The sequence below is a fragment of the Eurosta solidaginis genome, chromosome 5 (assembly GCF_040869045.1).
Source record: "Eurosta solidaginis isolate ZX-2024a chromosome 5, ASM4086904v1, whole genome shotgun sequence".
NCBI classification, from domain to species: domain Eukaryota; kingdom Metazoa; phylum Arthropoda; class Insecta; order Diptera; family Tephritidae; genus Eurosta; species Eurosta solidaginis.
In genome coordinates, this window is record NC_090323.1 from 161,384,352 (window position 1) to 161,408,377 (window position 24,026).

Below are 24,026 nucleotides of genomic sequence, written 5' to 3' on the forward strand. Positions count from 1 at the left end.
AAATGATCACGCAAACTACTTAAAACATCCGCTGAAGTTACATTCTCTGTAGTTGAAACAAATAATTCACCAGGTAATCTTAAATTTTGGCCATAAACCATTTCAGCTGGTGTTGCCGAAATATCTTCCTTAAAAATCGATCGCAAACCCATAAGCACTATTGGTAACTCTTTATACCAATCCCTGGACCCATTCCTAGCCCTTATTGAATATTTAAGCTGTCTATGGAAACGTTCTATCATTCCATTAGCTTGGGGATGATAGGAAGAAGTCGTTATTTGATGACTTCCAAGAAGTTTCGTTAATTCTGAAAACAAGTTTGAAGTAAACTGAGATCCCTGATCCGTTTTTATTTCCAATGGAGCCCCAAAACGTGAAATATATTCCTTAAAAAATGTATTTACAACCGTAACTGCAGAAATATCTCTTAGCGCGAATGCCTCTGGCCAACGTGTAAATCTATTAATTATAATTAATATGTAACGATATCCCTTTGAAACAGGCAAGGGTCCGACAATATCTAATTGGAATTTTCACAACTGGAGATTTTGTATGACGATGTACTTTCGATTTTTGACAACTTATAAATTCTTTGGACCAAGTATTGATGTCTTTATTCATTTTTGGCCAAAAATATTTCTTAACTATCAAACGACGTGTAGCTCTACTAGCAGGATGTGAAATCCCATGTAACATATCAAATATTATTTTTCTTAAATTGTTTGGAATGAATGGTCTGGGATTTTCTCCTGACACTTCGCACCATATATTAAAGTTAAGAACAGGAATTTTTATTAGTTTCAAATTTAAAAATGTTTGCTCTGAGGTAAGTTTGCTTAATTCACTATCTTGTTGTTGTTCACTTTGTAAAATTTTTAAATTAATGTCCGAATTATTAATCGCTTCTACTTCAAACGCACGAGATAATGTATCAGCTACAACATTTTCCTGTCCTTTAATATACCTAATGTCATTCGTAAACTGTGCAATGAATTCCATATGTCTAGTTTGTCTTGGACTGCGTTCTGTTTTTGAATTTAAAGCAAATACTAGAGGCTTGTGATCTGTGAAAACTGTAAATTGACGTCCTTCTAGAAGGTAACGAAAATGTTTAATGTTCAAAGAAATAGCTAACATTTCCCTATCAAATGCACTATATTTAATTTCGGATGGAGACAGTTTCTTTGAAAAGAATGCAAGTGGTTCTGATACATTATTAAACGTTTGATGTATGACACCACCTATTGCCGTATTGGATGCATCTACATTTAAATAAAGTTTTGCATCTTTGTTAAAATGATTTAACAATATCGCAGATGCAAACTTATCTTTAATGCATTCGAAAGCTTTATTAGATGTATCATCCAAAATTGAAATCTTGTCTCGCTTCTTATTTGTTCTATTAATTAAATCATAGATAATTGTGCCTGCTTAATAGATTTTGGACGATCAAAATTTCGAATGGCTAAAGCTTTTTCTTCCGAGGGTCTAATTCCCGTTTCAGAAATATTATGTCCTAAAAAGTCAACATTTGTTACGCCAAAAGTACATTTACTTGGTTTTATATTTAAACCGTACTCCGTGAGGCGCTGAAATAGTACGCGAAGATCTTTGAAATGTTGTTCCTCATTTTCGCTTGCCACTAAGAGCTCATCAATGTATGTAAAAACAAAGTCTAAATCATTAACTACTTCATTAATAAACCGTTGAAAAGTTTGCGCGGAGTTTCTAAGCCCGAAAGGTATTCATACAAAATTCAAACATGCCAAAAGGCGTAGTAATTGCAGTTTTATAGATATCCTCTTCTGCCATTGGAATTTGGTGATAAGCTCTTACCAAATCTAGCTTCGAAAATACTTTCTTATTTCTGAGATTCATGTTGAAGTTATGAACATGGGGCAAAGGATAACGATCAGGGACTGTTACAACGTTTAATCTTCTAAAATCTCCACAAGGACGCCAGTCATTTAACTCCTTCTTGGGTACAAGATGCAAAGGAGATGCCACCGCTGAATTAGAAGGCCTACATATCCCTGTTTTTACTAAAAAATCGAATTCAGTTTTAGCTACTTTGCATTTAATAGGGTCTAAACGCCTTGGTTTAGAAAATGGCAAATTTCCTTCAGTGACTAGTCTGTGAACTGTTGTTGTCTAACTGGTTGTGAATAATCTGGTTCAGAAAATAAAGAAGGAAATTCTTTCAATAACTTTGTAAATTTGTTATCAACAGCGAAAACTTTTGGTAGCGAAACATTACAAACACAAACTGAAAGACTTGTTACCAGATCTACTAAGCATTTGCATTTAACATCAACTAATAGACCATATTTACACAGAAAATCAGCACCGATAATTGGTTTTCCTATATCTGCTATTAAAAACGTGAACGGAAATTCGCGATGCAGTCCTAAATTTATATTTAAAAGTTTTTTACCGTATGTCGAAATCGTTGAACCGTTAGCTGCCGTTAGAATAATATCTGATGACTTTTTCGAACATGAAGATTTTGAAACCGGAAGCACTGAAATTTCTGCTCCACTATCTATTAAAAAATTCAATTTGTTTGTTTTATCAAAAATAAATAAGCGACGTGTAAAGGTGTCTAAATTTCCGTTGTTTGTCGCCGCAACAACGGATGACTTTAGTTTGACGAACTATTGTTATTTTTAAAAGCGCATGGTTGTTCGCACTTCAAAGCCTGATTACCAAACATAATGATACCTACAGAGCCAATTTGGGTTGTCACGAGATTTTGATCGATATCTAGAAGGACTTCTAAAGCGATTCCTACTAAAAGATCGGGACCTTGAATAATTTTGACTCATCTGATTTTTAATTTCACTGATCTCTAATGATAATTTTTCAAAATTTTTGCAAATAATGTTAGTTGTTTGAACCAAATTTGAAATAATTGCATTTTCGCTTTTAGAATTTGGAAAATTACTAACTGGAGCTATTTCATTTTTATTATAAGCTTCCCAAATATTATCGGCTAATTTAACTAATTCACTTATTTCAGTCGAATTCGAACTAGCGAGGATAATACATAATTTTTTGGCAACTTCCTTATCCAAAGCTTTTTAAGCATTTCCTTGCTAAAATTGTTTCCAGAGAGTAGCACTAGAGACCGATAAAATTCAGAAGGTTTACGATCTCCCATTTCTGAATCGGATAACACTCGATCTATCTTGGAATTCTCACTTAATGAATGCCGTTCAATTAAAATTTTCTTTAATGCAGAAAATTTGTCATCTTCCGGAGGATTTTGAATAAAATCAAGAATTGTCATAATTACCTCCTGCGGAAGTACAGTTATGACATATTCATATTTTGTCCCTTCCTGAGTAATGTTCTTTCGACTAAATTGCATTTCAGCATGGATGAACCATGCTTCAGGGCAATTAGTCCAAAATTGGGGAAGTTTTACCGATGTAGCAAAAATTTCGTTATTTTGATTCGCATATGGATTTGGTAAATCATTTTGATAATTTTCATTATCCAAATCAATAAGCGAATCGTTTACTTGTGCCCCTATTACCGTTTACAACTCAAGTCTGGTTGGGTTGAAATTTCGCAATTTGGTATTACAGATTACAACTCAACCTGTCAAAAAAAAAAAAATGTCGGTTGAGTTGTCTAGTCTAACAACTTTTTGTGGCATTACCGTTTACAACGTTGTGTTAGTGTAGTTGTCAAAGACGTCATAATCTTACAACTGATTACTAGCAGTTGTCTCATACAATTTTGCAGTTGGTATCAAAAGACGGGTTTCGACCTCCGATTTAAGAATCCGAAAACAAAAATTAAAAATTAAATTTCTATCATATCATTTCGGTACAAATTTTCATGTGGTTATATTTTGCCAGATTTTTTGTACACATTAACGCAGAAAGTCGTTGGACCTACCCAGGGTTATTGTTACAAATCGCGGCCAAAGGCCGCCAACACAGAAAGATCTTCTGTGCAAAAAAAAAAAACCGTGGATCGGGCCTCATATTTCGGACCCTCGGGCATTTTGTGGGTTTTTGTCAATATTTTGCGACAGAAATACAATTTTTAATTTCCGCTTTCGAATCCTAAAAACGGAGATCGAAACGCGTCTTTTGATACCACCTTTGATAAGAGTTAGATGGTGCATGGGCTCATAAAACGTTACAAAAACAAAAAATTTAAAGCCGGTAGTTAAACATTTTTTAATCAAACAATAATCAAAAATTTTGTGCACATTTATAGAAAAAACAACGTTTAAACGAAGCATTACATTGAATAACTTTTTGACTTTATTGAGCGACATTCCGAAGTTGGACGAGACTGGCCGCAGTACGGATGCAGCCAAACTAGGTCAAATTATGATAATCACTACTCCTGGGCATCCTGTTTTAGAGTAAAATACAATTTTTGCTGTTTGGGTTTTAATCCACTTCGCACAAATATGCTCCTCAATAATATCCAACCAGTCCAACACCAAAATTATGTCCACAGCATTTTTGATAGCTGCCATCAGGAAGGAATCTGAATGTGGCCCATAATTTTTAAATAGGGGTACAGCCTTCCCTCGAAACGGTTTGCGGAAATGGTCCTTAATTTTGTTTAGTAATGAGTAAAATGCTTCCTTTGAAATCTGGAAAATAACTTCATTTGAAGCTCATCATTTGTCACTTAAACATTTTCTTACTTGGTGCTTGGTAGTTCCAATGGATTGGAATGACCACGAGAATGTTTTCCGTATTCGCGACATGTTAATCACCAACATTTTCGCCATTATAAAATAGATTTCATATCATATATTATCTTGTAATAACAAAATCACTTTTGCAAATGCTTAAATTTTCGCCACAAATTGATCAGCTGTTCACTTATCTGTCAAATTACAACTTTCTGAAGTTGGCAGCACCAATTCAACTTCAACTGAAATAAGTTGTAATTCGTAATACCAAACAGGAGTTGAGTTGTTTTAATTACAACCCAACTAAGTTGAGTTGTATACCGTAATAGGGGCATTGATTTCGTAGTGTAGATGTACGTGTATTATTTGATGGTGAATGAAACATTGTTAATAAAAATAATTACAAAAATTATATTATAGGAAGAAATAAAAAAAAAAATGTCCGGAAAGGAGCGTTTACAAAACAAAAATGTTTAATCTATTTTGATACATAAATATACATATAAATAATATAAATTTAAATAAACTAAATGTTAGATACAGCTCACCAAATTCCTTTATTTGTTGTTTATAGTTGTCGCAATTGTATATTTTTTACTGATTTTGAAATAAGGTGTTTGTCCAGAAGACCCAAAACTTCGTAAAAAATTTTCCTAAGTTCCTTCTCCACACGTTCTCACACGGGCGAGCTGTTGTTTCTATTAAATTTGTAGTTGTTGTAGTTCACTGCTCTTTATTTCAAATGAATTCTTTAGTTAATGCCCCTATTATCGTTTACAACTCAACTCTGGTTGGGTGGAAATTTCGCAATTTGGTCTTACAGATTACAAATCAACCTGTCAAAAAAATGTCGGCTGAGTTAACAACTTTGTGTGGCATTACCGTTTACAACCTTGTGTTGGTGTAGTTGTCAAAGACGTCAAAATCTTACAACTGATTACTAGCAGTTGTCTCATACAATTTTGCAGTTGGTTTGAAAAAAGGTAACGTTTTACAAGACGGTTCACCACCTAATTTTTAACAAAAATTTTCAAAGTTGGTATCAAAAGACACGTTTCGACCCCCGATTTAAGAATCCGAAAATAAAAATTAAAAATTTAATATCTGTCATATCATTTCGGTTCAAATTTTCATATGGTTGTATTTTGCCAGATTTTTTGTACACACTAATGCAGAAAGGTGTTAGACCCACCCAGGGTTATTTTTACAAATCGCGGCCAAAGGCCGCCAACGCAGAAAGATATTCTGTGCAAAAAAACTGTGGATCGGGCCTCATATTTCGGACCCTCTCGGGGCCATTTTGTGGGTTTTTGTAAATATTTTTCGACAGAAATAAAATTTTTAATTTCCTCTTTCGAATCCTAAAAACGGAGATCGAAAGGCGTCTTTTGATACCAACTTCGATAAAAGTTAGATGGTACACGGGCTCATAAAACGTTACAAAAAAAAAAAAAAAAAAACTAAAAAATTTAAAGCCGGTAGTTAAACCTTTTTTAATCAAACAACAATCAACAATTTTGTACACATTTATATAAAAAGCAACGTTTAAACGAAAGATTACTTTGAATAACTTTTTGACTTTATGGAGCGACATTCCGAAGTTGGACGAGGCTGGCCGCAGTTCGGATACCACCAAAATAGGTGAAATTATGCGAACGTGAGTCCCATTGGTACTAATCACTACACCTAGGAATCCTGTTTTAGAGTAATACAAAATTTTTGCTGTTTGGGTTTTAATCCACTTCGCACAAATATGCTCCTCAGTAATATCTAAAACCAGTCCAACACCAAAATCATTTCGACAGCATTTTTGATAGCTGCCATCAGCAAGGAATCTGAGTGTGGCGCATAATTTTAAAATAGGGGTACAGCCTTCCCTCGAAAGCGTTTGCGGAAATGGTCCTTAACTGTGTTTAGTAATGAGCAAAATGCTTCCTTTCAAATGTGCAAAATAACTTCATTCAAGCTCATCATTTGTCACCTTAACATTTTCTTACTTGGTGCTAGGTAGTTCCAAGGAATTGGAATGATCACGCGAATGTTTTCCGTATTCGCGACATGTCACTCACCAACATTTTCGCCATTATAAAATAGATTTCATATCATATAATTCTTGTAATAACAACAGCTATCATCCGGTGGCAAAATCCTTTGCAACAACAACGATTTGAGCCAGATAAATCCAGATAGAAGTCTGGTTCAATTTGTGAGCCAGATAATTTGTTAATTACTTCTTTTTAGGTTGGCAACGCGGCCTTTAATATACCTACTTTTTCAAAAATAGATGTCGCTCTTAGCCTTTCGCCGTATGAGTTAAATGTAAAACAGCGGCGACATCTGCCTATCACATTTCACGTGTGCGAAAATTTCACGACATCTGCTTCTCAAGTCTCTCAATGATCCAGAGCATTTCCTTGAAAATTGAGCGTGAGCCGGAGCTGTAAAACTCACTGAAAGACGGCAAAAATCACTTTTGCAAATGCTTAAATTTCAGCCAAAAATTGACCAGCTGTTCATTTATCTGTCAAATCATCACTTTCCAAGGTTGGCAACGCCAATTCAACTTCAACTGAAATAAGTTGTAATTCGTAATACCAAACAGGAGTTGAGTTGTCTGAAAGTTGAGTTGTTTTAATTACAACCCAACTAAGTTGAGTTGTATACCGTAATAGGGGCATAAATTTATATTGTTGTTTGGAATTGGATTGTAGATTGGAATTCTGCTTTACTGTGACTTGGCTTAAATGCACAAGGTTTACGCTCTCAGCTCAATGTGTATTGTTAGCTGAGATGTTTTTTCTGCTTTTAATTGTTGCCCAGCAATTTACATCAACGAGGAGCGTTTTTATACTCAGTTGAGCAGAGCTCACAGAGTATATTAACTTTGATTGGATAACTGTTGGTTGTACAGGTATAAAGGAATCGAGATAGATATAGACTTCCATATATCAAAATCATCAGTATCGAAAAAAAATTTGATTAAGCCATGTCCGTTAACACGATAACTTGAGTAAATTTTGAGATATCTTGACGAAATTTGGTATGTAGATTCCTGGGCGCTCATCTCAGATCGCTATTTAAAATGAAAGATATCGGACTATAACCACGCCCTCTTTTTCGATATCGAAAATTTCGAAAAATCGAAAAATTGCGATAATTCATTACCAAAGAGGGATAGAGCGATGAAACTTGGTAGGTGTGTTGAACTTATGACGCAGAATAGAAAATAAGTAAAATTTTGGACAATGGGCGTGGCACCGCCCACTTTTAAAAGAAGGTAATTTAGAAGTTTTGCAAGCTGTAATTTGGCAGTCGTTGAAGATATCATGATGAAATTTGGCAGGAACGTTACTCTTATTACTATATGTATGCTTAAAAAAAATTAGCAAAATCGGAGAACGACAACGCCCACTTTTAAAAAAATTTTTTTTTTTTAAGTGAAATTTTTACAAAAAATTTAATATCTTTACAGTATATAAGTAAATTATGTCAACATTCAACTCCAGTAATGATATGGTGCAACAAAATACAAAAATAAAAGAAAATTTCAAAATGGGCGTGGCTCCGCCCTTTTTCATTTGATTGGTCTAGGATACATTTAATGCCATAAGTCGAACAAAAATTTACCAATACTTGTGAAATTTGGTAGCGGCTTAGATTCTAGGACGATAACTGTTTTCTGTGAAAAAGGGCGAAATCGCTTTAAGCCACGCCCAGTTTTTATACACAGTCGACCGTCTGTCCTTCCGCTCGGCTATTAACACGATAACTTGAGCAAAAATCGATATATCTTTACTAAACTCAGTTCACATAATTACCTGAACTCACTTTCTATTGGTATAAAAAATGGCCGAAATCTGACTATGACCACGCCCACTTTTTCGATATCTATACCAAATACGAAAAAAGGGTTCAAGCATGGTAATTGGATTGGTTTATTGACGCAAAATATAACTTTAGAAAAAAACTTTGTAAAATAGGTGTGACACCTACCATATTAAGTAAAAGAAAATGAAAAATTTCTGCAGGGCGAAATCAAAAGCCCTTGGAATCATGGCAGGATTACTGTTCGTGGTATTACATATATAAATAAATTAGCGGTACCCGACAGATGATGTTCTGGGTCACCCTGGTCCACATTTTGGTCGATATCTCCAAAACGCCTTCACATATACAACTACCACCACTCCCTTTTAAAATTCTTATTAATACCTTTAATTTGACACCCATATTGTACAAACACATTATAGAGTCACCCCTGGTCCACCTTTATGACGATATATCGAAAAAGCGTCCACCTATAGAACTAAGGCCCACTCCCTTTTAAAATACTCATTATCACCTTTCGTTTGATACTCATAATGTATAAACGCATTCTAGAGTCAACCCTGGTCCACCTTTATAACGATATCCCGAAAATGGCCCACTCCTCACCCCTGGTCCACCTTTATGGCGATATCTCGAAAAGGCGTCCACCTATAGAACTAAGGCCTACTCCCTTTTAAAATACTCATTAATACCTTTCATTTGATACCCATATCATACAAACAAATTCTAGAGTCACCCTTGGTCCACCTTTATGGCAATATCTCGAAAAGGCGTCAACCCATAGAACTAAGGCCCACTACCTTTTAAAACATTCATTAACACCTTTCGTTTGATACCCTTATTGTACAAACGCATTCTAGAGTCACCCCTGGTCCACCTTTATAACGATATACCGAAAAGGCGTCCACCTATAGAACAAGGCCCACTCCGTTTTAAAATACTCATTAACACCTTTCATTTGATACCCATATCGTACAAACAAACTCTAGAGTCAGCCCTGGTCCACCTTTATGGCGATATCTCGAAAAGGTGTCCACCTATAGAACTATGGCCCACTCCCTCTTAAAATACTCTTTAATACCTGCCATTTGATACGCATGTCATACAAACACATTCCAGGGTTACCCGAGGTTCATTTTCCTACATGGTGATTTTCCCTTATTTTGTCTCCATAGCTCTCAGCTGAGTATGTAATGTTCGATTACACCCGAACTTAGCCTTCCTTACTTGTTTCTTCTTGATGTTGTTGCTTTCTAGCTTTTTATACATTTAGCGTTCAGGATCTCAACAAGTTGACCAAGTAATGGCACCTAGCATTTGTAAATTTTCTGCTAATCTTGCTGTAGTTATATTTGGGGTTGTTTTGCACCGTTTTAAAAAAGGCTGGCTGATCGCCAATGTGGTAGTTGTTAATTATACCACTATTTATTGTATACGCACTATTTTATTTTTATAAAATATCTTTATCTTATAATGGCTCCTAAATGTATGCTAACAATTCGTTTTAAAAATTTTATATCAGAATGAAAATTGTTGAAACAATCATTTCAAAATTGAAATATAAAAAATTAACAAGAACCAAAAATTCAATTTATTTAAAGTAGGTACATTTAAAGTTGAATATAAATATAACCCTACAACCTTTACTTGTTTTGTATTGTATTTCATATGAGTACCCGTGTTGATTCTTTTTCTAAAAGTTCTATCACTAACCTTATTATAAGGCTTATGTACCAAATCAAATAAGACTTAGATTATGCCTTATTATAAGGTACTACTTGCTGTGTTAGGATCTTTTACATAAAGCTTATGACACACTAAAATCACTCTTACATAAGGCGTTATAAAAAGGTATTACAGTGCTATATACGACTACAATAACCTGATTATAAGGTTTATGAACCAGGTAGCGTAAGGAATAGTATGCTATAAGAAAAATAAAAAGAAAATCCGGTTTCCTTAAAAGTAATAGAAAACGTATCGACTAGAGCTGGGTTCTATTTATCATGTATTCTTTAAGTTTAGGCAACATTTATTTTTTATAAAATAAATAAATAAATAAACACGCCTAAAATAAGGCGTATGATGTACCCCTTCTTTTACCTTATTCTGAGGTGTATCTGTCAGGAGTAAAACCAGTATTCCTTTTTGCTTACCACCGCTTATGCCAGTTATTGCTGACTCTTTTTTTCCCACATAAGAAAAATGTTACGTATACGCACTGGTCGCTGTGTTTTCAAGTGGTACGGGTATGTTTGGCTGCCGCCATGGTGTGGTGATAGAGTGCTCCGCCTACTGCACCGTAGATCCTGGGTTCGATTCCCGTGAAAAGCAACATCAAAAATTTAGAAACAATTTTTTCCAATTAGAAAAAAGTCTTTCAAGAGGGGTCGCCCAACAGTGATGTGGTATTTTGTAAAGAAACCCGATAGCATTCGTAGTTTCCTGATGTATAACATATCGATTTTAATTAAATGATATGCCAATTTCACACAAAGGTTTAATGAAATAATTAGTCAAGTTTTCTACATTAAAGCCCTAATTGAACTCAATCCTCCATACAAAATACAAATTCTTAATTATTTCATTATTGCATTATTTAATGCCTAATCGAATAAAAAATCCAGTCGGTTTTGCTTGGTGCTTCGAATTTTATTGTCAATGTAACAATAAAAATTAAATTATTTTTAATTCTGTGTGAAAACGGTATACGCATCAGAGATGCTGTTCTATAATAAGAAAAATACAGTACATTAATGTGTAGTTGTTATTGGGGGTAACTGTTTGCCAATGTATAGAGACGATTTTGGCCGATCTGTGATGAGTGGAAAAAAGGCCCGTGGTCAGACCCGTGTTGACTATTTTCGAGACATTTTCATGTAATTGTATTCGGGAACTTTTGGAATCATCAAGAATGTTTCGGCATTACTTCGAGACTACTCTGGGATCAGTTAAAATTTATTTTCGGTATAGTTACGGGAATTCCATCAATGAACTGGTCTTTTATCAAGAGTACGATGCAAAACCTGTGATGACTATTTTCAGGATAAATTGTATCATTTCAGAATAATTTTCGGATAATTCGGAGGTATTATTAGGATAATTTTAAGACTATTTAAGCATCAATTATATACTACTCTGGGATTATATCAGAATTAGTTTCGGGTTGATTCCAGGGCTATTTCAGAATCATTTCTATAAATCCGTAATCAATACTGATCGGGACTGTTTTGTGATCATTCCGGAGTTATTTTCGTGGTCAATACTGAACTGTTGCCGCATTGTTTTCATGATCCTTTCCGTTTTCAGCTAATCGAATGCTCACTATATAATTTGATGATTTTCTTCAAACAAATTCAGATATGGGAATTTTTAAAAGTATGCTGAGTTAGAGCGTTTGAACACGGCACACAATGTATTACTTTCATGTTCTAGAAATTATTAATTAAAACAAGTAAGAACGGGACTGTCTTCGGCTGTGCCGAAGACTTCATACCTTTCATGAATGGGGCTGAACAATAATCTTATCCCGTTCGTAATCTCCGAATAATCGGATGTATAAGATAAGAAATATATAGTGAACAGATCTGCATACCTTAACGATTTTTAAGATAAATATAAAATAAAAAATAGGTAGGTAATCTGTGTGAGGATGCAAAGCTTCACGTTTTTTGTGGTCTGCATGTAAAAACTATGACTACGAATCACGTATTTCAAAAATATATGACGTAAACGTAACTATTTGATGAAATTTGATGAATTTTGAAGCTTCTAGCCGTAAAAAAGGGGCAAAAATGACAGTTTGTATGAAGTGTATAATATATATACCACCGATCTCTATAATTTTTTCAGACAACAATATATGCTATATCCGTAAGCATTTTGTGAAATTTGAAGCTTCTAGCTGTTAAAACGGGGCAGAAATTGCGAAAAGTTTCTTATCTGAACAATCGGTTGTATGAGATATATACCATATATACAACCGATCTCTATGATTTTTTCAGACAACAATATATGCTATATACGTAAGCAATCGGTGAAATTTGAAGCTTATAGCTGTTAAAATGGGGTAGAAATTGCGAAAAGTTTCTTATCTGAACAATCGGTTGTATGAGATATATACTATATATACAACCGATCTCTATGATTTTTTCAGACAACAATGTATGCTATATACGTAAGCAATCGGTGAAATTTGAAGCTTATAGCTGTTAAAATGGGGTAGAAATTGCGAAAAGTTTCTTATCTGAACAATCGGTTGTATGAGATATATACTATATATACAACCGATCTCTATGATTTTTTCAGACAACAATATATGCTATATACGTAAGTATTCGGTGAAATTTGAAGCTTATAGCTGTTAAAATGGGGCTAAAATTTGCCAAAAATATATATATATATACTATATATATATACTATATATACCAACATATATATACTATATATACCACCGATCTTTATGATTTTTTCAGACAACAATATATGCTATATACCTAAGCATTCGTTGAAATTTGAAGCCTCTAGCTCTTAAAATGGAGCAGTAATTACGAAAAGTTCCTTATCTGAACAATCGGTTGTGGGGGATATATACTATATATACGACCGATCTCATCAATTTTTTCGGGCAACAATATGTGCAATATACGAAAGTATATGGTGAAGTTTGAAGCTTCAATCTGTTAAATTGGGTAAGATATTACAAAAATCCTCTTTTTCTGAAAAATCGGTTGTATGGAGGATATATGCTATAGTAGTCCGATCCGGTCGGTTCCGAAAAATGTCTAATCGGACACCCAAATACACCCGCTCACCAAATTTTATAAATATATCTCAAAAATTGAGGGACTAGTTTGCATACAAACAGACAGACGGACAGACGGACATGGCTAAATCAACTCAGCTCTTCAACCTGATTATTTCGGTATACTTAATGGTGGGTCTATCTATTTTCCTTTAAGGACTTACAATTTTCGGTTTCGTGACGAAATTAATATACCATTTCATTTTCATGAAAGGTATAAAAAGTATATCATTGATTTACAAAAATTCTTTTGAAATTCTATTTAGAAATACATAATTACGCGAAAAAATAAAAAACTAGGAAATTTGAACTAAGGAATCGACTAACGGAGCTTTATTTGGAAGCATATAAATTGGGAAAGAGTTTTAGCTCGACTTTTTGCCATTGAATGTGGAAGTTTAAATTGCTGTCCTGCTGTGAGTTATACTTGAATTGCTAAAATATAATATTGTATTTATTTTCTGAGGTATGCTAATTTTAGTAAATATACATTTTTGCGATTTTATTTGAACAGAAATTAGTTTTTCATGTAATGTGGGATAATGTTAAATTAAGTAAAATTTTTGAAATTTTTTGATTTATCCGCCTTTATCCGATTTAATTTTTATCTAAATTTGTTTGCTACTATTCGTAAAACTAACATAGTACAACTTTAGCTGTAGGAAAATGCAGGTTTTCATGTAATATTTTGTTTTCAGGAAATATGGCAATTTCAAGGGACGAACATTTCGAGATTTCGAGAAGTTGCAGACGTATTTTAAAAGAAGAAGGGATGCCCGGTGATATCTTTTTCTGAGGCTAGCCATCAGTCGAAAAGGAAAAAGTTATCACATTTGATAAGAAACTATTCAAAAGAAGAGTTGGCTTTTGCAACTGCTTCTAGCTTGAGGTTATCGGGTCAGCGGTATGCAGCATTACTTCAGACGCAACTAAAATATAACATGCCCTTACTCGTCCAGCATCAGTGTTAGTTAAATATACTCCAGAAGAGGCAGTAGCTCTATACATAAATCGAAAGTTTACAGTTAAAAGGTATTTAGAAATACGATCTGGGGCTTAACAAAGATATGTTGACATTTACACATCATATGAATTTCTTAGAAAAGAAAAAATTGCATGATATCCTCCAAAGGAATCCATTCTTATAACTGATCTGTCAGCGGAAGTCCACCTGCCAGCGTTGATGGACAAAACTCTTGAAGGCACGGAAAAAAAAAATTGTTGAAGAGAGAAAAAAAGATTTAAAGAAGACAAGGGTTTATTAGTAGATCTTCCAAAACAAGGCTTTGGGACGACCAATGATAGCAACACAGCCAGACGTTTTTTCCAATGCCCTTCAAATGCTGCGGAAATAACGGGAGTTGACGAAAATTTAATTAAGCGATTTGCTGTCATACTTCAAACTATGTAATGTGGATTCGTCGTTGATTCCGAAGCATTTCGAAAGTATGCCATTTTATCCACAAAAATGTTTGTAGATTTGTACCTATGGTATTTTAAATGCCTTCGAGCATTCACAAAATTTTGATTCATGGGGCAGACATTATTAATAAAGCAGCGCTTCCAACAGGAAAGCTCTCAAAGGAAGCACTGGAGAGAATAAAGATTTTAAGAGATACAGGCGAAATATTACAAGAAATATGTCTCGTAAATATACAATGCAAGATTTATTTTTGTCGGCCGATCCCCTAATGTACTCTATTTCAGAAAAGAACTCGAATGAATTTAAGCAAATGAGGCATTCGACAAAAGAGTACTTAAACTATTGTCAAACCCAGAAGCGAATTTTAATCAAGGCTCCGACATCTCAGACCTAGATTAAGAGTTCGATCCAGTTTCAGCTTATATTTTTTATCGACTTTGATTTTTTTGATTTTGATTACATTTTTTTAAGTTTATTGCAATTACTTATTCTTATATACAACAAGTAAGGAAGGCTAAGTTCGGGTGTAACCGAACATTACATACTCAGTTGAGAGCTATGGAGACAAAATAAGGGAAAATCACCATGTAGGAAAATGAACCTAGGGTAACCCTGGAATGTGTTGGTATGACATGTGTATCAAATGGATGGTATTAAAGAGTATTTTAAAAGGGAGTTGGCCATAGTTCTAAAGGTGGACCAGGGGTGACTCTAGAATGTGTTTGTACGATATGGGTATCAAGTGAAAGGTGGTAATGAGTATTATAAAAGCGAGTGATCCATAGTTCTATAGGTTGACGCCTTTTTAGAGATATCGCCATAAACATGGACCAGGGGTGACTCTAGAATGCGTTTGTACGATATGGGTATCAAATGAAAAGTGTTAATGAGTATTTTAAAAGGGCGTGGGCCTTAGTTCTATAGGTGGACGCCTTTTCGAGATATCGCCATAAACATGGACCAGGGGTGACTCTAGAATGCGTTTGTACGATATTGATATCAAATGAAAGGTGTTAATGAGTATTTTAAAATGGGCGTGGGCCTTAGTTCTATAGGTGGACGCCTTTTTGAGATATCGCCGTAAAGGTGGACCAGGGGTGACTCTAGAATTTGGTTGTACGATATGAGTATCAAATGAAAGGTGTTAATGAGTATTTTAAAAGGGCGTGGGTCTTACTTCTATAGGTGGACGCCTTTTCGGGATATCGCCATAAACATGGACCAGGGGTGACTCTAGAATGCGTTTGTACAATATGGGTATGAAATGAAAGGTGTTAATGAGTATTTTAAAAGGGCGTGGGTCTTACTTCTATAGGGGGACGCCTTTTCGAGATATCGCCACAAAGGTGGACCAGGGGTGACTCTGGAATTTGTTTGTACGATATGGGTATCAAATGAAAGGTGTTAATGAATATTTTAAAAGGGAGTGGGCCTTAGTTCTATAGGTGGACGCCTTTTCGAGATATCGCCATAAAGGTGGACCAGGGGTGACTCTAGAATTTGTTTGTACGATATGGGTATCAAATGAAAGGTGTTAATGAGTATTTTAAAAGGTAGTGGGCCTTAGTTCTATAGGTGAACGCCTTTTCGAGATATCGACATAAAGGTGGACCAGGGGTGACTCTAGAATTTGTTTGTACGATATGGGTATCAAATGAAAGGTGTTAAAGAGTATTTTAAAAGAAGTGGGCCTTAGTTCTATAGGTGGACGCCTTTTCGAGATATCGCCATAAAGGTGGACCAGGTGTGACTCTAGAATTTGTTTGTACGATATGGGTATCAAATGAAAGGTGTTAATGAATATTTTAAAAGGGAGTGGGCATAAGTTCTATAGGTGGACGCCTTTTCGAGATATCGCCATAAAGGTGGACCAGAGGTGACTCTAGAATGCGTTTGTACGATATGGGTATCAAATGAAAGGTGTTAATGAGTATTTTAAAAGGGAGTGGGCCTTAATTCTATGGGTGGACGCCTTTTCGAGATATCGCCATAAATGTGGACCGGGGTGACTCTATAATGTGTTTGTACGATATGGGTATCAAATTAAAGGTATTAATGAGGGTTTTAAAAGGAAGTGGTGGTAGTTGTATATGTGAAGGCGCTGTCGAGATATCGACCAAAATGTGGACCTGGGTGACCCAGAACATCATCTGTCGGCTACCGCTAATTTATTTGTATATGTAATACCACGAACAGTATTCCTGCCAAGATCCCAAGGGCTTTTGATTTCACCCTGCAGAACTTTTTCATTTTCTTCTACATAATATGGTAGGTGTCACACCCATTTTATAAAGTTTTTTTCTAAATTATATTTTGCGTCAATAATCTAATCCAATTACCATGTTTCATCCCTTTTTTCGTATTTGGTATACTTATGATTATGGCATTTTTTTCATTTTTCGTAAAATTCGATATCGAAAAAGTGGGCGTGGTCATAGTCGGATTTCGGCCATTTTTTACACCTATACAAAGTGGGTTCAGATAAGTACGTGAACTGAGTTTAGTAAAGATATATCGATTTTTGCTCAAGTTATCGTGTTAACGGCCGAGCGGAAGGACAGACGGTCGACTGTGTTTAAAAACTGGGCGTGGCTTCAACCGATTTCGCCCTTTTTCACAGAAAAACAGTCATCGTCCTAGAAGCTAAGCCTCTACCAAATTTCACAAGGATTGGCAAATTTCTGTTCGACTTATGGCATTAAAAGTATCCTAGACAAATTAAATGAAAAAGTGCGGAGCCACGCCCATTTTGAAATTTTCTTTTATTTTTGTATTTTGCTGCACCATAACATTATTGGAGTTGAATGTTGACATAATTTACTTATATACTGTAAAGATATTAACTTTTCTTTTAAAATTTGATTTAATATTTTTTTTTAAAAAAAGTGGGTGTGGTCGTTCTCCGATTACGCTAATTTTTATTAAGCATACATATAGTAATAGGGGTAACGTTCCTGCCAAATTTCATCATGATATCTTCAACAACTGCCAAATTACAGCTTGCAAAACTTCTAAATTACCTTCTTTTAAAAGTAGGCGGTGGCCACGCCCATTGTCCAAAATTTTACTAATTTTCTATTCTGCGTCATAAGTTCATCTCACCTACCAAGTTTCATCGCTTTATCCGTCTTTGGTAATGAATTCTCGCCGTTTTTCAATTTTTCGAAATTTTCGATATCGAAAAAGTGGGCGTGGTTATAGTCCGATATCGTTCTTTTTAAATAGCGATCTGAGATGAGTGCCCAGGAACCTACATACCAAATTTCATCAAGATACCTCAAAATTTGCTCAAGTTATCGTGTTAACGGACGGACGGACATGGCTCAATCAAATTTTTTTTCGATACTGATGATTTTGATATATGGAAGTCTATATCTATCTCGATTCGTTTATACCTGTACAACCAACCGTTATCCAATCAAAGTTAATATACTCTGTGAGCTCTGCTCAACTGAGTATAAAAATATGCTCTTCACGATAATACGTTTTCTCTAATGAATTTTTCTAACTTTGATATAGCCTTTCTTGATTTAAAAAATTGGTGAAATAATAATAAATGTTTACAAATAACATATTTATTTTTATGTAAAGGCCTTAGTTGGTGAGTAGAGCTAGAAAAATTAATTATTTATTCCCATATCAGCTAGGTTGATGATATATCACACTGTGCGGCAGCCAAGATCTGGTTATATTCCACTCAGAAATCTATATAAAAAGACCCTGCTCTGCACATATTTTTGATAGTTCTCGGTAAAACATGACATTATTAATATGTTTTCATATTTCTTGTCTCTCCACAGATATAAAAAAAAATCCAAAATAGGCGGCTATTTGCCGTAGCCGTGCCACAGCAACTACGCTCCTTTAAGACTCACCAAAAAAAATAAACAAAAAAATACACAAAAATGGCGTATCGTAAACCGACCGACTTGGATGGCTTCATACAAATGATGCCAAAGGCAGATATGCGAGTCAAAGGGTTACTCGCCGAAGACTTGGTCACATTCCTCAGCGATGAGACAAATTCGATTGTCTGCAGCGACATGGGCTTGCTTGTCGACGGGCTTATGCCATGGCTCACGGGTAGTCATTTTAAAATAGCACAAAAGTCATTAGAAGCATTTTCTGAACTGATTAAAAGACTTGGACCAGATTTTAATGCATACACTGCAACCGTTTTACCGCACGTAATCGATCGTTTGGGCGATAGCAAAGATACTGTGCGCGAAAAAGCACAATTACTATTACAAATTCTAATGGAATATAAAGTACTAGCGCCACAAACAACAATCGATAAACTAGCAGCATCATGTTTTAAGCATAAAAATTCAAAAGTACGTGAAGAATTTTTACAAACAATTGTTAATACATTAAATGAGTATGGTACGTCACAGTTAAGTGTACGCACCTACATACAACCGTTGAGCGCTTTATTGGGTGATCCTACAGCCACGGTACGTGATGCAGCGATACAAACGCTGGTCGAGATTTATAAACATGTTGGTGATCGTTTGCGAGCCGATTTACGTAAAATGGACGATGTACCCGCAACAAAATTAGCAATTTTAGAACAGAAATTTGATCAAATTAAAGCTGAGGGATTATTACTGAAATCAGCGTTACAAACGACAGCATCAGCGAATAATGGGCATGATGATTTGGATAATGTGAATGTACGTGAGCGCCCAACAAAAATTGTTAAACGTACCATCTCGGCAGCGATGCGTATGAAGCCAAGTGGTACCGATTCTGCAAGTGCACCAGGCGACGCTGGCGCTGTCACAATGGATATATTCGAAGCCACATTCGAAATTGTGCCACAATTAACTATATTTCATCAAAAGGATATGGATGATATATATAGAAATATTGTTGCTGTAATAAGCGATAAGAATGCCGATTGGGAGAAGCGTATCGATTCGTTGAAGAAAGTGCGTTCATTACTTATGTTAAATATACATTCACAACCGCAATTTGTAGCGCAAATTAAAGATCTTTCAATTCCCTTCCTTGATATACTTAGGGAAGAGCTGCGTTCACAGGTGATACGTGAAGCTTGCATTACAATTGCTTATATGGCTAAAACGTTACGCAACAAATTTGAACCATTCTGTGTGTCCATTTTGGAGCCGCTCATCAATTTAATACAAAACTCAGCCAAAGTTATTGCATCATCATCATCCATCGCTCTCAAATATATCATAAAATATACACATTCACCAAAAATGGTTAAACTTATTACAGAAACGTTACAACAATCAAAATCTAAGGATATTCGCGCTGCACTCTGTGAAATGCTTTGCCTTATGTTCGATGAATGGCAAACAAAAACAATGGAACGCTGCTCACCGCAATTGCGAGATGTGCTCAAGCGTTCAATTGGCGACGCAGACAATGAGGCACGACGTCACTCCAGACGCGCTTATTGGCGCTTTCGGCGACACTTTCCCGATCTGGCTGATCAAATTTATACCACACTTGATATTGCATCACAACGTGCGCTCGAACGTGAGCGTGATGGTGGCGCTGGTAATGTGCTCATTGACGCAGAACGGCGTTCTGCCGCACCTAGTACAACACGTTTTCAACGTTCGCCAGGTTCATTGCAAAAACCCGCAGCTGGTATGCGTAGCGTATCGGCGGTAGATACTGCAGCAGCACAACGTGCTAAAGCGCGTGCGCAATACTCATTTTATCCGCGCAAGAAATTGAGTACAGTTAATAATAATACAAATAGTGCAACGGGAAGTGGCACCGTAGCAGCAGCCACTGGTTCTTTACCGCGTCCACGGTATATGGGTGGTGGTGGTGTTGGTGCTGCAACTACGGTTGCTGGCGGCGCACATGCAAGTGTTGGAATTTCACCGCGCACGCGGGGGCGCGCAGGCGTATCACAATCACAGCCAGGTTCGCGCTCAACCTCACCAAGCGCTAAGTTGCGCGAACAGTATGGCGGCTACAGACCAATAACGGGTACAATACCGAAAAAAGCATCTGGCATACCACGCTCTCTAACAAGTTCACGAGAAACAAGCCCAACGCGCGTCTGTATGAAGCGTAGCGTTTATGCTACAAATAGCACAGCTGGCTCAGCACGTCGTACACCGGAACGTAGTAATGTGCGACCATTAGCAGCAGCACGTATTTTACAACAAAGTCGCGAAGCAGAAAATGCCTTAGCAGATGCGCTCTCACCCGAAGCGGAACGTGTTATTGATTATGGGGAATATTCACGTGGTTACACGGCCGGTTTGCGTATGGGTCGAAAGTTGTTGTCACGCGACGAATCGGACGACTCCGAGGCATCGTCGGTGTGTTCGGAGCGTTCGTTTGATTCGTCTATGACACGTGGAAATAATTCGAACTATTCGTTATCGGGCTCACGCAATCGTCTTGATTGGAGTTGTACGCGCGCACCATTCGATGATATTGAAACCATTATACAATATTGTGCATCGACGCATTGGTCGGATCGTAAGGATGGCGTTATTAGTTTAACACAATACTTAGCCGATGGCAATCAGCTGACACCACAACAATTACAAGCTGTTTTAGATATGTTTCGTAAACTTTTCATGGATCCACATACCAAAGTGTATTCATTGTTTCTTGATGCGGTGACCGAGCTAATTCTAACACACGCCAATGAGTTGCAAGATTGGTTATTTGTTTTACTAACACGTTTGTTCAATAAACTTGGCACCGAGCTACTCAATTCAATGCACATCAAAATTGGTAAAACGTTGCAGGTGGTGCGCGAATATTTTCCAACCGATCAACAATTGCGTGATGTCTTTCGCATATTAGCCGATACAGCTCAAACACCATGTACTAAAACAAAAATAGCCATATTAAAGTTTCTCACCGACTTAGCGACCAGTTATTGCAAGTCCACCGATTTTCCTGCTGATGATGGCCCCTTAGCTGTGGATAAGGCCATATTAAAGATTGTGCAATTAGCAGGTGATCCGAAAAGTAAAGATTTACGTGATCAAGCGCGTCAATGTTTAATTGCGCTCTACAATCGCAGCACACCACAAATGACTAAGCTTTTATCAAATTTACCAAAAGGTTATCAAGATACCGCAAAAGCTATAATACAAGCACATTTAAGACGCAATAGCACTTCAGGCACTAATTCACCATCTTCACCACATTCAAGTGCCAGTCCTAAACCGCTGCAGAGTCCCTCACTCGTACCATTCTCATCGTTACAACCACAATTCAATACTAGTCCACGTTCGCGTCAAGCATCAGTCGATCATGAACTCTATTCAGAAGCAGATGTGCAACACAACATACATAAAACTACAGAAGAGATACGCAATTGTTTTGGTGTAGATGCGCACACTGCAAATAGCACAACGCGTCAATTTCATTCACTCTCCAATGCCAATGGCTATAATGGTTATCTACACAACCATCACCAGTATGATCAACAAGATTCATGTGCTTCTTCCAATTCTAAAACACAATCTGCAACAACAACCGAATCGAATACACCCGAAAGCACTACAATGCGTTTGGATGCGAATCTTTTGGAGCAACATCAACGTTTGACGAGCACCAACAACACACAGGCAGTAGCGAACATAGCAAATGCTAACATAGCAGCTAGTGGTGGTGTTGGCGGCTCATCGGCACATCACACTTCACGCTGCAATTATACAATCGCTTCAAATGGTGAATTGGTACTCGAAAATGGTTTGGCTGAAAGTGAAATTATTCGCATCGCTTGTGCGCTTAAAACTGATATGCCCGTTGAACAGATACAGCAAGCTTTAGCAAATTTAGAAATATGCATTAAAGGTGGCAATTGTGAGTTGCCTAATAAACATTTTCGTGCCATCATGAAAATGTTACTTGGCTTACTCGATTCACAAACAACGGAAGTGATGATTGCCGTCATAAGCGTACTCGGCAAAATTGTGCGTAGCACTAAAATGAAAGATACTTGGATAAACTTTCTTGAACTCATATTACTACGTATTATAAATTGTTATCAACATAGTAAAGAGACAGCACGTGAAATTGATTTAATTATACCACGTATTGTATCATCACTACCATTAAATGCTACCATTAATATTGTAAATCCTGTTATTGCCACAAGTAGTTATCCGCTTAATTTATGCGCTGTTAAGTTGCTTACAGAGCTCGCTGATCGTCATGGTGCCGAATTAACAGAATTACATTTGGATAGTATATTTCCAAATTTGGCACGTCTCACCGATGATAGTGAATCGATGGTACGCAAAGCTGCCGTGTTTTGTATTGTTAAACTTTATATTGTAATGGGTGAGGAAAAGGTTAAGCCGAAATTATCGGTATTGAATCCAAGTAAGGTACGTTTATTAAATGTTTATATTGACAAGCAACGCGGCGTGGGCGGAGGCGGTGGTAGTGGTGGTGGTAGTTCAACGAAAAATTCATCTGCATCATCTTCATGATTGCGTCGTACGGCACATGGTATGCGTGAAGAACAACTGCAGGCAGAACAGCGGCAATTGCGACAGTAGCAGCAGCAGTAACAACAACGATTTTAGCAACAATAAGAAAGGAGCAGGCACAAGTAAATGTATTTATTATTAAGTCGATTCACTTCTTTGGTAGCCGTTTGATTAGTTGCTTAGTTTATTGGTTGTTTACACAGTGTAACAGTTTATTCGGGTATAAAATGAATGTGATTTGATATGAAAGATCTATATTATTATAGTTCTAGGTAAAATATCCAAATTGTTTTTTTTTGTATTCTCATGTAATATTTCATTTTTATGCTCATTAGGGTGGTTACAATGTATATGCTGAATTTTAGTTTTTATTCTATCTTTCGGGGCACCCTCCTAAAATAAGCTAATAGATCAGAAAATGATTATTGCAAAGTTTCAGGCCAATCCGATAATGTTAAAAGGTGCCTCATTGAGGTCAAAGTTAGGAAAAACAGCGATTTTTCAGAAAAAATTTTCGTATTTCGTCAGTAAAAGCGAAACCATTTATGCCAGGAACTTGACTCGTATACCATTGAATGTTGTAATGTCCATAGATGTTTGCATGGAAATTAAAAATTAGGGATATACACTATGACCTTATCTTATAAATGAACAAACTGCTAAAAAATAACCGTTTTATAAAAATATTATTAAGATCAAAATCAATACAAATAAATTACCTATCGAATGGTATACGAATCAAGTTCCTGGCATAAATGTTTTCACTTTTACTGACGAAACAAAATATTTTTTCGGAAAAATCGCTGTTTTTACCTCAATGATGCACCTTTTAACATTATTGGATTGGCTTGAAAC

General features: G+C 36.1%; 1 protein-coding gene across 3 annotated transcripts in view; it reads left to right on the forward strand.

Annotated features, from left to right (window-relative positions):
* Window positions 1–24,026, forward strand: part of chb (chromosome bows) — a 59,147-nt gene that overhangs the window by 27,172 nt on the left and 7,949 nt on the right. For all 3 annotated transcript variants that reach the window (XM_067756556.1, XM_067756558.1, XM_067756557.1), the window contains exon 2: window positions 18,522–23,293. In XM_067756556.1, coding sequence (XP_067612657.1) covers window positions 18,627–23,171 — 4,545 coding nt within the window. In that variant the 5' untranslated portion in view covers window positions 18,522–18,626 and the 3' untranslated portion in view covers window positions 23,172–23,293. The remainder of the gene's footprint in view (window positions 1–18,521; window positions 23,294–24,026) is intronic.